Genomic DNA, 13,870 nt, shown 5'->3' with positions numbered 1-13,870 from the left:
TAGATTGTCAAAGTCTGTAAATAAGTTTAGTGATAATCTAATTATCTTTACATTATAATTACATGATTATAATATATAGATCTGTGAGTAATTCTATATAGGAAGCCATCTGGAAAAGATCTAAGTGCATTCTGGGCTGGTTAGAGCCTATGTTTTCTGGTGGGCTTAATTTGGGGTCTTACATTTTGGTAGCATTGTCCTCCCGTTGTTCATCAATTTGCTCGAGTGGGCCCAGTAACGTCTCCATTGTATGACTAAAATAGGTCAGAAATTCTAGACAAGAGTATCCAGGTTCCTGCAGCATTTGGCCACTGATGTATTTCCATGCTGATGGGTGGAATCAAGGCCTTTTAATTACTAAGAAATTAGAATAAAAGGACAAGAGAGTACATGTTAATCACTTGACAACAGTTTGTGGATGTCTTTAGGCAGGGAACTTCAAAGATAGGAAAATCAAGTAAAATGTCCTAAGGGGGAGGGGGGGAGTAAAGGAAGCTTTAAAACAGCCAAAGGAAGTAAGTGCAGCACGTGCATGGTCAGAACGCAGCAGAACCCTAGTGATCTCAGCAGATACTGCCTTCAGCATCAAGGTCATAGGTCTGTGATGCTCTCCAGCCTGGCCCTGACTTCAGCCCTGCAGTGAGTGAAGACCACAGGGAACAAACTCTGTGCTAAGTACTCTTCCTAGAATTTTTGTTTTATTTGATTTGAAGGCCTTAACCTGTGGTGCTTAAGGGCTGGCTCCTCCTGGCTCTGCCCTCAGGGATTACTCTTAATGGTTCCATAAGAATCTTATGCCATTTGGGGCATTAAATCCAAGTCAGCTGTGTGCAAGGCTAGTGACAACCTCTGTGCTATCTTTCTGACCCTACCTGTAGTATTTTACGCTGTAGTTTATTATTACTTGGCATTTGAAGCTTCAACAGGTTAAGAACGGTAAGTAGCAGAGCTAGGATTTAAGCCCAGATCATTTTGGTTTGAAAGTAGATGCCCTGGTGTGTAGGCCACAGCTCTCGTGGGTCATTTTTATATATCTCAGGGAATACATCCATATATTAATTGGACACTGATTGAATGAATCAGTAGTTTCCCTTGACCCCATGACAAATTGTTGTTGGGGTCAAGGGACTAAAAATAAAACAACCCATGCTTGGCCAGCTGCGTGACATCTTTGAAGATACCATTAACTTCAATGTCATGGAGGGTTTTGCCAGCTTTGTCTTCAATGTACCTTATAGACTCCAGTCTGATGTTGAGGTCTTAGATTCATTTTGATCTTACTTTTGTACATGGTGTTAGGCAGAGATCTAAGCCTAGTTTTTTGCATGTAGCCGTCCAGTTTTGCCAGCACCATTTGTTAAAAAGGCTTTCCTTACTCCAGTTCACATTTCTTGCTCCTTTATCAAAAACTAGATGATAAAATGTTTGAGGGGAGATGTCAGTATATTTAACCCTGTTCCATAGGTCTGCAGCTCTGCCTTTGTTCCAGTACCATTATGTTTTAATTATTACTGCTTTGTAGTAGAATTTGAGGTTCGGGAGGTTAATTCCTCCCATTTTCTTTTTCCCAAGAATTGCTTTAGCTATTCATGGGGGCTTATTGTTCCATATAAATTTCAGGAGTGTTTGCTCCATTTCTTTGAAGAATGTCATGGGTATCCTAATAGGGATAGCATTGAAGTGAAAACAGAGATAGACAAATGGGACTATCTTAAACTAAGAAGCTTCTGCACCTCCAAAGAAACAGTGACCAAAATACAAAGACAGTCTACAGAATGGGAAAGGATATTCGCTGAATACACATACAACAAGTGGTTGATATCAAGGTTATACAATGTACTGGTTGAACTCCACAAGATGAAAACATCCAACCCCATCAAAAAGTTGGGCAACGAAATGAACAGAAACTTTCTCAAAGAAGAAATCCGAATGGCTAAAAGGCACATGAGAAAATGCTCTACATCATTAATCATCAGGGAGATGCAGATCAAAACCACAATGAGATATCATTTCATACCACAGAGACTGGCCCACATTCAAAAGAACAAAAGCAACCTGTGTTGGCACGGATGTGACGAGAAAGGGACCTTCTTTCACTGCTGGTGGGAATGCAGACTGGTTCAACCCTTTTGGAAAACAGTTTGGACGATTCTCAAAAAATTAGAAATTGAGCTCCCATTTGACCCAGCAATACCATTCCTGGGAATATACTCCAGAGAGGCAAAAAAGTATAGTCAAAGTGACATCTGCACTTGTTTGTTCATTGCAGCACTCTTTACAATAGCTAGAATATGGAAAAAACCTTAGTGCCCGAGAACAGATGATTGGTTAAAGAAACTTTGGTACATCTACACAATGGAGTACGATGTAGCTGTTAGAAAAAATGAAGTCATGAAATTTACATGCAAGTGGTACTACATGGAAAATATCATGATAAGCAAAATGAGTAAAACAAAGAGAGGGACAGATATAGAAAGATCGCATTCATCTGGAGAGTATAAAGTAACAAAAAAAGGAGACTAACACCCAAGAATAGCCAAGATATGTACCAGGAAGTTTACTCCATGGCTTGGAGGCCAGCCGCACATGTTAGGGGAAAAGGCAGCTCAGATAGAGAAGGGAGCACCAAATAAAGGGTGCTGGGAAGATCCGCCCAGGATGGGAGATGCATGCTGAAAGTAGACTATAGACGAACATGATTGCCACCCAATGTCTCTTCTGCAGACCACAGCACCCAAAAGGAGAGAGAGAACAAAAGGGAGTGCCCTGCCACAGAGGCAGGGTGGGATGGGGGATGAGGGGTGGGAGGGATACTGGGATTGGTGGGGGTGGAGAATGGGCACTGGCGGTGGGATGGGTATACTCGATCATTGTATAACTGAAACCCAAGAACAACAACTTGTAAGTCTACAACTGTACCTCATGGTGCTTCACTAATTAATAATAAATAAATAAATAAATAAACAAACAAACAAAACAACCCAAATCTGAGCTGAAGGTTTGATTCTTGATTCTGGGCACTGCACAGCTTTTTTAGACTGTGTGGGTGTAGACCTGTTGGCCCAGAACCACCAAAGAGACCACAATCCAGCCATTCATTATCTTTGAGTTTAATTGGTCAGAAGGCTAAATGTTAAGTACTGCTACATTACAAAGATGTCAATCGAGTTGCATTCCTCAGACACTCAGGGGGAGAATTTATTCCTTACCTTTCTGGACTCTTCAGGGCTTGGCTTGTGGCATCCTTTCTTCTGCATTTTAACAGCATAGTATCTTCATCTTTTTCTGATGACAGCCAGGGAAGGTTCTCCACTCATCAAAACACATATAATTAGATACTGCTGCCATAGTTTTCTGGGATTCATATATGGACATCTTTAGGAGACTAATGTACTTCCTGCTACAGATGCCTTTTTTGTAGCAGGAATCACTATATGGAATATAAAATATACAAGAAGGAGGAAATCAATAGCAAGTAAAAAATATCTATGCAGAAAATTTTTAAGAAGTGATATTGATAATAGTGATATTTTATTTCATACAATAAAGAACTAGCCCATTTTATTTTTCTTAAAGCATGCCATTCATACATTCATTTGTTCAGTCATTTTTAATGTATTCTGTGCATTTCTGGTAGAATAGTGAATGTATAGAGATTTCATTGTAATAAAATATTCTAAAGGAAACAGATAAGCATGTAAACATGGAAAATATGATTTTAGATTGTGGCAAATCCTATAAAGAAAATACTTAATACCTTCTTTCCTAAACCTTTTCATTTTCGTGTTAATCCATTTATTTAGTAAGTCTATATTGAGTGCTTTCTTGGTTGTGAGAAGAAAACTAGTAAGTCAGCAAAGGGATTAAAGTACCAAACCCAGATTTAGCTTCTATTTCCTCATTCTATTCAAAGGAGCTACTGAAATTAATAAAAACCATGCTTTGTGGTGGATGCTCTGAAAGGTTACAAAGTGCTCATAGGGCACTTAACAGAATTATATGTTTTGTTCGTTATGGATAGGACACCTTTTCCCACCAATTTCCCTTTGTATGGAAATTATGTACCTTCCTTCTGGATCTATCGCCAGGCATATCTAATCCATGATCCACGTGCTAAATAAAAAACAAAGAAACAAACAAACAAAAAAGATAAACAGGCATTGGGGGCCAGAGAGATAGTTTAGGGATTAATTTGTTTGTCTTGAACACAAATGACTCATGTTCCATCCCTGGAATCACATCTGGCTCCATGTGCACCACAAGGAGTGATCCCTTTGTAAGCCCATACTGGTATGTGTGGCCCAATTTCTTGAATCCAAAAACAAGTCTTTGTGATTTTTTATTTTTATAAGAGTATTGCTTTATTTTAGTAATGAGTGATCAAATCCCATGTCTCAACACACAATGCAAGTGATCTACTGGTGAGCTCTGTATTTTTTTTAAAGAAGGATAGCAAAGAAGAACACTTACAATAGTGTTTCTAGGGAGCAAGTGGTTGACTTTGGGGTTCTGCGTCTCTCAGCAAACAGCTCTGATTAGTGGAATAATAAGGTTTGCTAGCAGTGATGACATAGCCCGGCATGCAAGATAATGAGCACTCACTGACCATGGAGAAGGGAGAGGATAGCATCATGCTCAAATCACACACACACACACACACACACACACACACACACACACACACACACACTTCTATTTATGTTTATTTAAGTTACATTTTGACATCTGGTTAACCAAGATGGTTTCATAAGTGAATTAAAAAAAAACAGGGAGCATAAAAAATCAAATTCTGTCATGCAGCCAACTTGCTTTATAGATGATTATGCCATCATTTTTTTCTGCAAATTAGGAATAATAGAGTTCCTGTAAAGATAACTCAATTAGATTGATTAAAAGGCACTTTCATTCAAAAAGTACTAAGGGGTTGTCAAGTGTAAGTGAAAATACTCTAGTTTCTCTTTTGTGACAGCCATATCAACTAATTATTTCCCAGAAAAAAATGTGTGTACTGTGATACACGACCCACCTCAAAGTTGGATGCATTTTACAAATGTCACCTTTTATAAATTTTAGAATCCAATCTTCTATTATGGTTATGGACATTAAGTTGGGATCTGGTAGAGTGAAAATCAATTCCCAGTCTATACCTAATGTCTGATGCAAATAGCACAGAAATAACTGGATAGAAAAGAGGGGATTTATCAGCCATATTTAACAGCTTATGTTGGGAAGGATGACTACCAGCACTAGATATGAAGTCAGTTGCATAGAGAAGTAGGCATCTGGTTTTATGCTTGATAGAGTTAGGATGTTAATCCATACTGTGCATGTTTATTAGTTTCTCAGGATACACATGCTTATATGTTAGGAGAAACCATGGGCAAGCACAATTGAGGAACATACTTAACATACAATGAACATACATCATACATACAAAATATGTAAGAGGGGTCAGAGTGATAGTACATCAGGTAGACCATTTTCTTTGCAGACGGCCGACCTGGATTTGATCCCTGGGACCCTACATGATTTCCTCGGCCCTGTAAGGTGTGATTACTGAGCTCAGAGTCAGGAGTAAGCCATGAGCATAGCCAGGTGTGGAACAAAATTATATATACATGGAAGAGAAACATCGTCTGGGTGTGATTTTCAGTTTGTGATATGGTGAAAGGTAATTACGTATCAAGGAGGGCTCCAGTGTAAGCCTTCACTGATGGGTACTATCAAGCCAAGGGCCTGGGGTCCTTATTACTACAAAAGTGTTCAGAGGATTGTGTCTTGGCCAAAACAAAGCCAAATGATTGTTGGTGGCCTCTCCTAATGAAGACTTATCACATCCTGTGAACTACAAGCCTCAGGACTATTTGATTTCGTTTTTTTAACCACAGATACTCCTAGGTCTTTCGAAGGAAAAAGACTAGGAATAAAATTGCAAAATGTTGAGAGCATTAAATTATACTAGAGAAATTTCTGTGAGTTTGTGTCGTGGCCAGGCCCTTTTGGTAGTCCTAATGCATTGCTTTTGAGTCAGTAGAGAAACTTAGGGATGAATTCAAGAGTCAAGAGATACTCAAGATTTAAGTGTGTAGTTCAAGTTTACAGATTACTCTAGGCCTATGAAACCAGGAAAAATAATGTCTGGTCTAGATCCAACACGTCCTTTGATAGAAACAGAGCAAGGATACACTTGCGTACAGCTTTTATACAGCTTCGATGGAAGATTTCCCATGTGCCTCTTGTTTACACTTTTCTTACTTCTCCTGAAGTATAGAGCATGGAGAAAAGCATCAGCCCCATGATACAACAGTCAACTACTTTCTTCTATCTATCTTTAATTTCATATACTATTACTCATTTATGTTCTATTGCCATTCATTCTAGGCAAGAAATCATTGTAGAAAAGACAAGGCCACATTAAGAAAGTGTCAATATTTTTCTCTTATTTCCCATTGACATCTTTCCTCTCTTCACTGTTTCATCAGTCAATTTGTGTATTTTCATCAAAAACTTTACTTTCATTTAATTTCATCATCTGTAAACTACAGGTAATAAGGTCCTAAGGATATAGTGAGATAATTCATATAAAATATTTTATGTTTCATTAAACAATGATCACAATTTAAATCATAGCCACAATGAATAATAACACTATTAATAATCAATTATAGTTCCACATTTATTGCACATTAATAAGGATAAGGTTTTCACAGTAGCGAAGAAATGCAAAGGTACAAAATCATTAATCAGCTTGAAAGCGGTGGTATAGAAAATCTCGTAAGAGCCCAAGTTTCACTCTCTGTTCATAAACATTAGTCAGATAAGTAAATACTCAACTCCACACATCACTGGAAACCTGAAGTGGTGTTATATGCTTGCCTCATTATTTGTGTGGGCAAAGTTCTTTAATATATTCACTGAGAACAGAAAAAAAAACATCATTTTCTCTTTCTCATCTCTTTCTGCTTTCCTCTTAGGTATACTTATCCTCCAGTACTGACATCAGTCAGCTTTTCCAATACATGCTTAGAATACACAGACTGTGCTCCCAGGCCTGAGATGGAGACAGTCCAACTTGTTTTGTTTCGTTTTGTTTCCAGAAAATTGAGACCTGGAATAAGTTGCCAAAAGCTAGAAATTGGCTAGCCTTGTATCACATGGGCTTTTAAAATATTCATCTATCCTTTTCTGGCAACTAACAGGATTGCAAAATTTTCATAGCATTCTAAATGGCTTCTGCAAACTAAAAACCTAAACTTAGTTTAATCTCTTAAGCAAATGTATTTTTTTATTCAACTCAGGACAATGGGCAAGGGGATATATGCATTTTTCACTGTATTTCTATGTATATTATCATAATCAAATGTTTACATTAATATACAACATGAGTATATTAGCACTGTCCTCCCATTGTTCATCAATTTGCTCAAGAGGGCCCAGTAACGTCTCCATCGTGAGACTTGTTGTTACTGTGTTTGGCATATCAAATATGTCATGGTGAGCTTGCCAGGCTTTGCCATGCGAGCAAGATACCTCGGTAGCTTGCCGAGCTCTCCAAGAGGGGCAGAGAAAATCGAACCCGGGTTGGTCAGGCTGGTTGCATGCAAGGTATATGCCCCACTGCTGTGCTATTGCTCCAGTCCACAAGTAACTCCACCATCCAGAAATACTGTGGAAACATTGTGAATTCTACTTGCATTGTTTGTTTGTTGGCATGTGTTAGAATAATATATATCCTCTCATTTGAATATTATGGAAACAAAATTTTCCATTCCTAAACATGTCACTTATCCTAAATCCAGATATATGATCGCTTCCCGTTCCCCCTACCCCTGAGTATATTAAATCAGTATAATTAATTATGTTAAGTATATTGTGTATATTAAGTACATTAAGTATACAAAGTCATCTATTTTATAACTACTTTACTAATGACTTGAAATGATAACCAATACATTTCCCCTTACAATCAAAAGATTTGCCTGTTAACATGGTTCGAATACATAGTTTGAATTATAAGCAACTAAACTATGGAATAAATGAGTTTGGGAGGAATATGTAATCATTGCACAATGACTTATACAACTTGAGGACATTTCATTGATTCCAGGAAGATGCCACTATATGTCCTTAAGTTGTGTGATGATGCCATAAATGTAGATGTCTATCCCTTATTTTGTTTCTATCGCAGCTTATATAGTCTCCTTATTCTAACTAATGTCTAATTAATGTCTTGTTTAATACTATTAAAATGTAATTAAAACATTAATTTCATTAATTTTATAATTTCAGATAACAGCCATCTACTGTCTACTGTCTGAACCCTATCAAATATGGTGTGGCAATTTGGAAAATGGGTAGGGACTGTAGGCAGTAGGCAACAAATCACAGAGGGATATATATATATATATATATACTGCCTCTCAGAAAGCCCGGCAAGCTACCAAGAGTATCTTGCCCACACAGCAGAGCCTGACAAGCTACCTGTGATGCATTCTATATGCCAAAAACAGTAACAATAATGGGTCTCATTCCCCTGACCCTGAAAGAACCTCCAGTACTTTGGAAAAGACAAGTAATGAGAGGCTGCTAAAATCTCAGGGCTGGGACGAATGGAGGTGTTACTGAAGCCTGCTCAAGAAAATCAGTGAACAGCAGGATGACAGTGATAGTGACACTGACAGATAGCAACATAAGAACAAACTTAGTTACTGCATTAACTTTAAATGTATTTTTCAGAATATTTGTTTAGTTAAAACATAACCATTTTGTGTTTGGCTAACTTATTGTAGCTTTCATTATATGGCTACAGTAGTGTTACTGTTTATGCTTTTGATACACAAAATTGGGGTAACTATACCACCAGCAAAGTGCCCAAGACCTTCCACTACTGTCTTTGTGTTAGCTGTTTATTTATTTATTTATTTATTTATTTATTTATTTGGTTTGGGGCTCACACCCAGCAGTGCTCTGAGCTCACTTCTGGCACAGCACTCAGGGATCACTCCTGGTGGGGCATATGGGACCATGTGTGGTGCTGGGAATTAACCATATATTGACCGCAGGATAGGCAAGTACCCTATTCACTGTATTTTCTCTCTGATCCTGCCATTTTAGTTTTAAAAATTCTCTTCATAGGTTCTGTTTTTTTTAATTTTGTTTGTATGTGTGTAATATTCTGCAGCTGTGCTCAGGGGACCATATTCGGTGCCTTACTGGCTGTACTATCTCTCTAGCACCTGTTGCTGATTCCACTGGGCATGTGTTCTCTTATCGTGGCATTACAAAACAAAACGAAAAACTCTTAAAACAATCAGTTTCCTTCATATTGATAGAAAATTTAAATTCAGATGCAACAAGTTATGTAGATTAAATAATTCTTATTTTGTTCTTATTGGAGGTGAGGCGGTTGCATCTGACAGTGCTTAGGGGCTACTCACAACTTTGTACCCCTTTGTTGTCCCAATTTTTTTGAAGAGAACATAGGTGCCAGGGATCAAACCCTAGCCTCCAGCATAAAAAGCAAGTGCCCTATCCATTGAGCTAGCTCTCCACTCCCACTGATTTATTTTCCTTTAATTTGGAATATTTGCTCGAGCGGGCCCAGTAACATCTCCATTGGAGACTTTGTTGTTACTGTGTCTGGCATATCGAATACTCTCGGTAGCTTGCCGGGCTCTCCGAGAGGGGCGGAGGAATCGAACTTGGGTCGGCCATGTTGGCCGCTTGTAAGGCGAACGCCCTACCCACTGTGCTCAGGGTTCCTAGGTGAATAATGTCATGTGTTATTTGTCCATTTAATAAATATATTTAAAAGTAAGTGAAATTCATTCATTACTAAAATTCTGGTTTTTTTAAAATTTTTTATTAGTGAATCACCATGAGGTACAGTTACAGACTTACAAACGTTCGTGCTTGTGTTTCAGTCATATAATGCTTGAGTACCCATCCATCCACCAGTGCCCATTCTCCACCACCGACGATCCCAGTATCCCTCCCACCCCACCCCCAACCTCAGAGAAGGGAACACCAAGTAAAGTGTGGTTGGAGGACCCGCTTGGGATGGGAGATGCATGCTGAAAGTAGACCATAGATGGAACATGATGACCACTTAAAATTCTATTTTTAAGGAATTTCCTTCATAAAATTCATATGTGATACTTACTTGAACCATATAGCTTATTATGTGCATAGATGCATATATATTCAGATATATAAGATGTATACTAAGGAAGTATGGTCACAGTCATGTTTTTCATTTAATATTGCAGATGTATATTACCAACACAATCAAAGCCAAAGGAACAAGGCTTGCTAAACCTGTGCTATGCTTGGGCTTAATGTGTTTGGCCTTTCTTACTGGACTCAACAGAGTAGCAGAATATCGAAATCATTGGTCAGATGTGATAGCAGGCTTTCTTGTTGGAATATCTATAGCAGTATTTCTGGTAAGTATTTGTTTAGATGCTACTTGTTTTTGACTAACTTATGTAGCTACCTGTAATAAATTCAAATATCAATTATTGAATTTGTCTAGAGATGATACACCAAGTGATAATATATATTTTAAACCATTTGTTTCTTCTTCCTCTCCATTTGCTCAGTCTAAATTCAGGCTTGTGGATCTAAACAATGTTAATTCTCACTTAAAGGTAACAAAATAGTTTCATGTAAGTTAGAACCAAGCTATAACTACTCAATGCTCCCTGGGTAGTTTTTAAGTCTGAGTTGCTTAAATATTTCTTTTTAAAAAATTATCAAGAACTTTTAATTCTGGTGTATTTTAACTCTGGTATATAATACTCATAAGTACTCCAGTGCTTCAGCAAAGTACTCTCCAACAGCCACTGTGTCTCAGAACTTACTACAGGTAAGATTAACCTGTCACTATTTGTGAGATGAACCTGCTTTCTTCTAAATACTAAAGAGTTGTAAATAATTCCCACAAGTAGTTTCAAAACAATATTATCTTAAAGCAGATCATCCAAAGGAATGAAGCTTACAGTGTGATTTCTCATGAAGTAAGTTTGCCATCGCTATTCCTTAGAATTTTTCCATAGGCTTTGGTTGTTCAAAAATATTTTTTCATCTGTCTTTCAAATTAATCAATCTATCATAGGTATGAACATAGAACATTTCATCAAAATGGGAAAAAGTTGTGAATTATTAATTAAAACTCATTTTGTATGGCACATTTCAAAAAACTATTTCCATTTGATTACATTTAACTTGTTTTTCACTGTTATGTTTACTAGCTCAGCCTTTTTTCTTAGAAACAATCAATAAACAACAACAAAAAACCCCACATGAACCTTTCAATTTACTTACTATAACTCTTTGAACACAGTTAATATGCCAAGCAAGTGTAGTAAAAATCTCTTGTGAAACAGTGATGGCCATGTACTAATTCTACCCCACATGCATGCTGCTTTTCTCTCTGAAGTTACTTCTGATTTCAAGGAATTGAGGCCACTCCACCCACTTCTCTCTCCAATTTATCGTATAGCTTTTGGTTGGTGACCCAAATTCCAGCCAAAACCTTGTTTCACCGATCCCAATTAAAACAGGTAAAACTTTCACAAAATAAAGCAAACACCCGCACAAATCTCAAGACAGTGGGTAATCAGAGCAGACCAAGGGTCAAAATGTTAGAGTTCTGTTGTCAAATTTTATCTGCACCTCAGCTCTAGAATTTCTTCCCTGGCATCGTAACAGAATCCCTGCTTTCCCCTAGAGTATATAATTTTCTTCCTCGTTCTTCTAAGGAAGAGGCTTTTTCCAAAGCCAAATCTAGTATCCTCTGTCTTCTCAGTCACTTCCACATCTGAGAATCATTGGTGAATGCTGAACTGGGCTTGTACTCCTGGTACCTTCCACCTCTGCAATTTCACAAATTGCTAATTGTCCATCACATTATCACACATCCAGGAAAATGATCCAGTGAAAAGAACACGAGAAAGTATATCCACTCAACCTAAATGTCAGCTTTCATGCAAACACAACCTATCTTTTGGGGGAGTGGCAGTTCGCTTCGAAATTTGATGATAACAGCCAGGTTATCCTCCGAGCCCCGACATTCCCTCCTTCATAAAATAAACCTTTACTGGGCCTCCACTGTAACCCCAGCATGGTGTTTGGTTCTAGTAATGAACCTATGAAAAAGGTATGTTCCTTTCACTTAGCTACATAATATTCTAATAATACAAGAAAGGTACAGTGTTATAGAGGGTTAAATGTAATGACAAAAGCGTGTATGTTCAAGAGATCAAATCTTTGCAGACTCTAAAGTTCATTCAGAGGATTTGTTATATAAGCTTGAGAAGTCTATAAAGTGGGGGTGTTTAGGACAGGGTAAAGAGACAGAGGACCGGAGAGTAGAGTGCACATAGACGCTGTGAAACACATCAGATAATAAGCATGTGTGGAGCCCCAGGCCCAGTGGAGTGTGCACTGTGGCACTGTAGCAGCTGGGACAGTGCACGGTCATCCAGCATGAGGAGAAAATAGAAAAGCACATTTCCACTTTCACGAAGAGAAAATAGAAAAGCACATTTGGGGAATAACCTGCGTGGTCTTGATGTTCAAATTGTATGGGCTTTCGTTTAATTGTAGTTGATTTTGGAGTCACTCTCATGGTTTAAGTGAGTTGAAATTTAAAAAAAAATAGAATTGAAGTTTTGTTTCTATATGTTCTCAGTTTTGCCATTAGGTGACTTTCCCATCTTTCAGTTTCTTACCTTTTAAATCAGGCTAATGATAACTTTCTTAGAGGATTATGACTACCAGGGGTTATGAAGGTCTAACATTATGGTACATGTGCAATGAATGGCCACATGAATGCTTGGAGAACATTCTATGACTCACTGTTTTCATTCAGTTCCTTTTATTCTGTGATTTGTGTTTTGAAAATATGTTGGATGCAAAATAAACCCCATATGAGGACAGAATAAATACATTATAGAGGATCAAGGAAATAAAACAAAACAAATCAGGTCTCACTGGATACAGTGAGAAGAGAGAAATTCTGTGTGGTATTTAGGACATCCCCTAAGAGTTTGAAGTGTGAAAGCACCCTGGAGATAACGAGATGAAAAAGAGGAAACAAGCTATAATGATCCCTGGGTTTCTCTTTGGGCAACTAAATAGGGCACTTATTTCTAGGATTTATTTATAGCTCTGACTTGCAATATCTTGGGGGTGTTTCCAATGATCTTATGATGTGTGCAGAACTATAAAATGATTTTAAAAATTTAACACAAGTGACTTCACACTAAAAGGCATCCACATCCTCCAGTCATCCAGACCCAATGTCTACCAATTGCCAGTCCATTTCCATTCAAAAATATTTCCTCTATATCTTTTTTTTATTTTTTTGCCATAACCTATCGATTTTAGAGATCAGTGCTTCTTCCCTTTATTATTGCCATGCTTTCAACTGCGTCCTCATTAGAGACTCTCATCTGAGGACCCCTGTACTTCTAGACATATTATGACATCAATGCAAATGAAAAAACAAAACCTACAAACCATTTGTTTCCTACTACTTCAAATCCAGACACTTGGACTGAGTTTCTGAAATTTTTATCTCTCCAGGGAAATCCTGTATTTGAAATCTTGTCATTTTTCTTCCTTTGTCACAGACAAGCTCTATTTAGTCTACACTTCTAGAAAGCCAGAGAGGGATCTGGGAATCAGACAAGTATAGGTTCAGTTCTGTTTTTACCACTCTCTGACGTGGAACCTGGGAAAGCCATGGTGATCTCAATATCTTAATTAGTGAGACCTTTTCTGAACTGTAAAGAGGCTACTTCTTTCCTCATACTTTTTTGCTAACACATATAAGCTCTTTATAGAGAAGGTTTTATGCATTTTT

General features: G+C 37.7%; 1 protein-coding gene across 4 annotated transcripts in view; it reads left to right on the top strand.

Annotated features, from left to right (window-relative positions):
- The window catches only part of PLPPR5 (phospholipid phosphatase related 5), a 176,878-nt gene that overhangs the window by 116,473 nt on the left and 46,535 nt on the right, over positions 1–13,870 (top strand). For 2 of the 4 annotated variants that reach the window (XM_056139067.1, XM_056139066.1), the window contains exon 4: positions 10,269–10,445. The exons of the other annotated variants lie outside the window; for them this stretch is intronic. In XM_056139067.1, coding sequence (XP_055995042.1) covers positions 10,269–10,445 — 177 coding nt within the window. The remainder of the gene's footprint in view (positions 1–10,268; positions 10,446–13,870) is intronic. 4 annotated transcript variants of the gene reach the window in all.

The sequence above is a fragment of the Sorex fumeus genome, unplaced genomic scaffold, assembly GCF_029834395.1.
Source record: "Sorex fumeus unplaced genomic scaffold, SorFum_2.1 ptg000131l, whole genome shotgun sequence".
Lineage (NCBI taxonomy): Eukaryota > Metazoa > Chordata > Mammalia > Eulipotyphla > Soricidae > Sorex > Sorex fumeus.
Note: the sequence above shows the minus strand (reverse complement) of the source record. Positions and strands in the feature narration are given on the sequence as shown.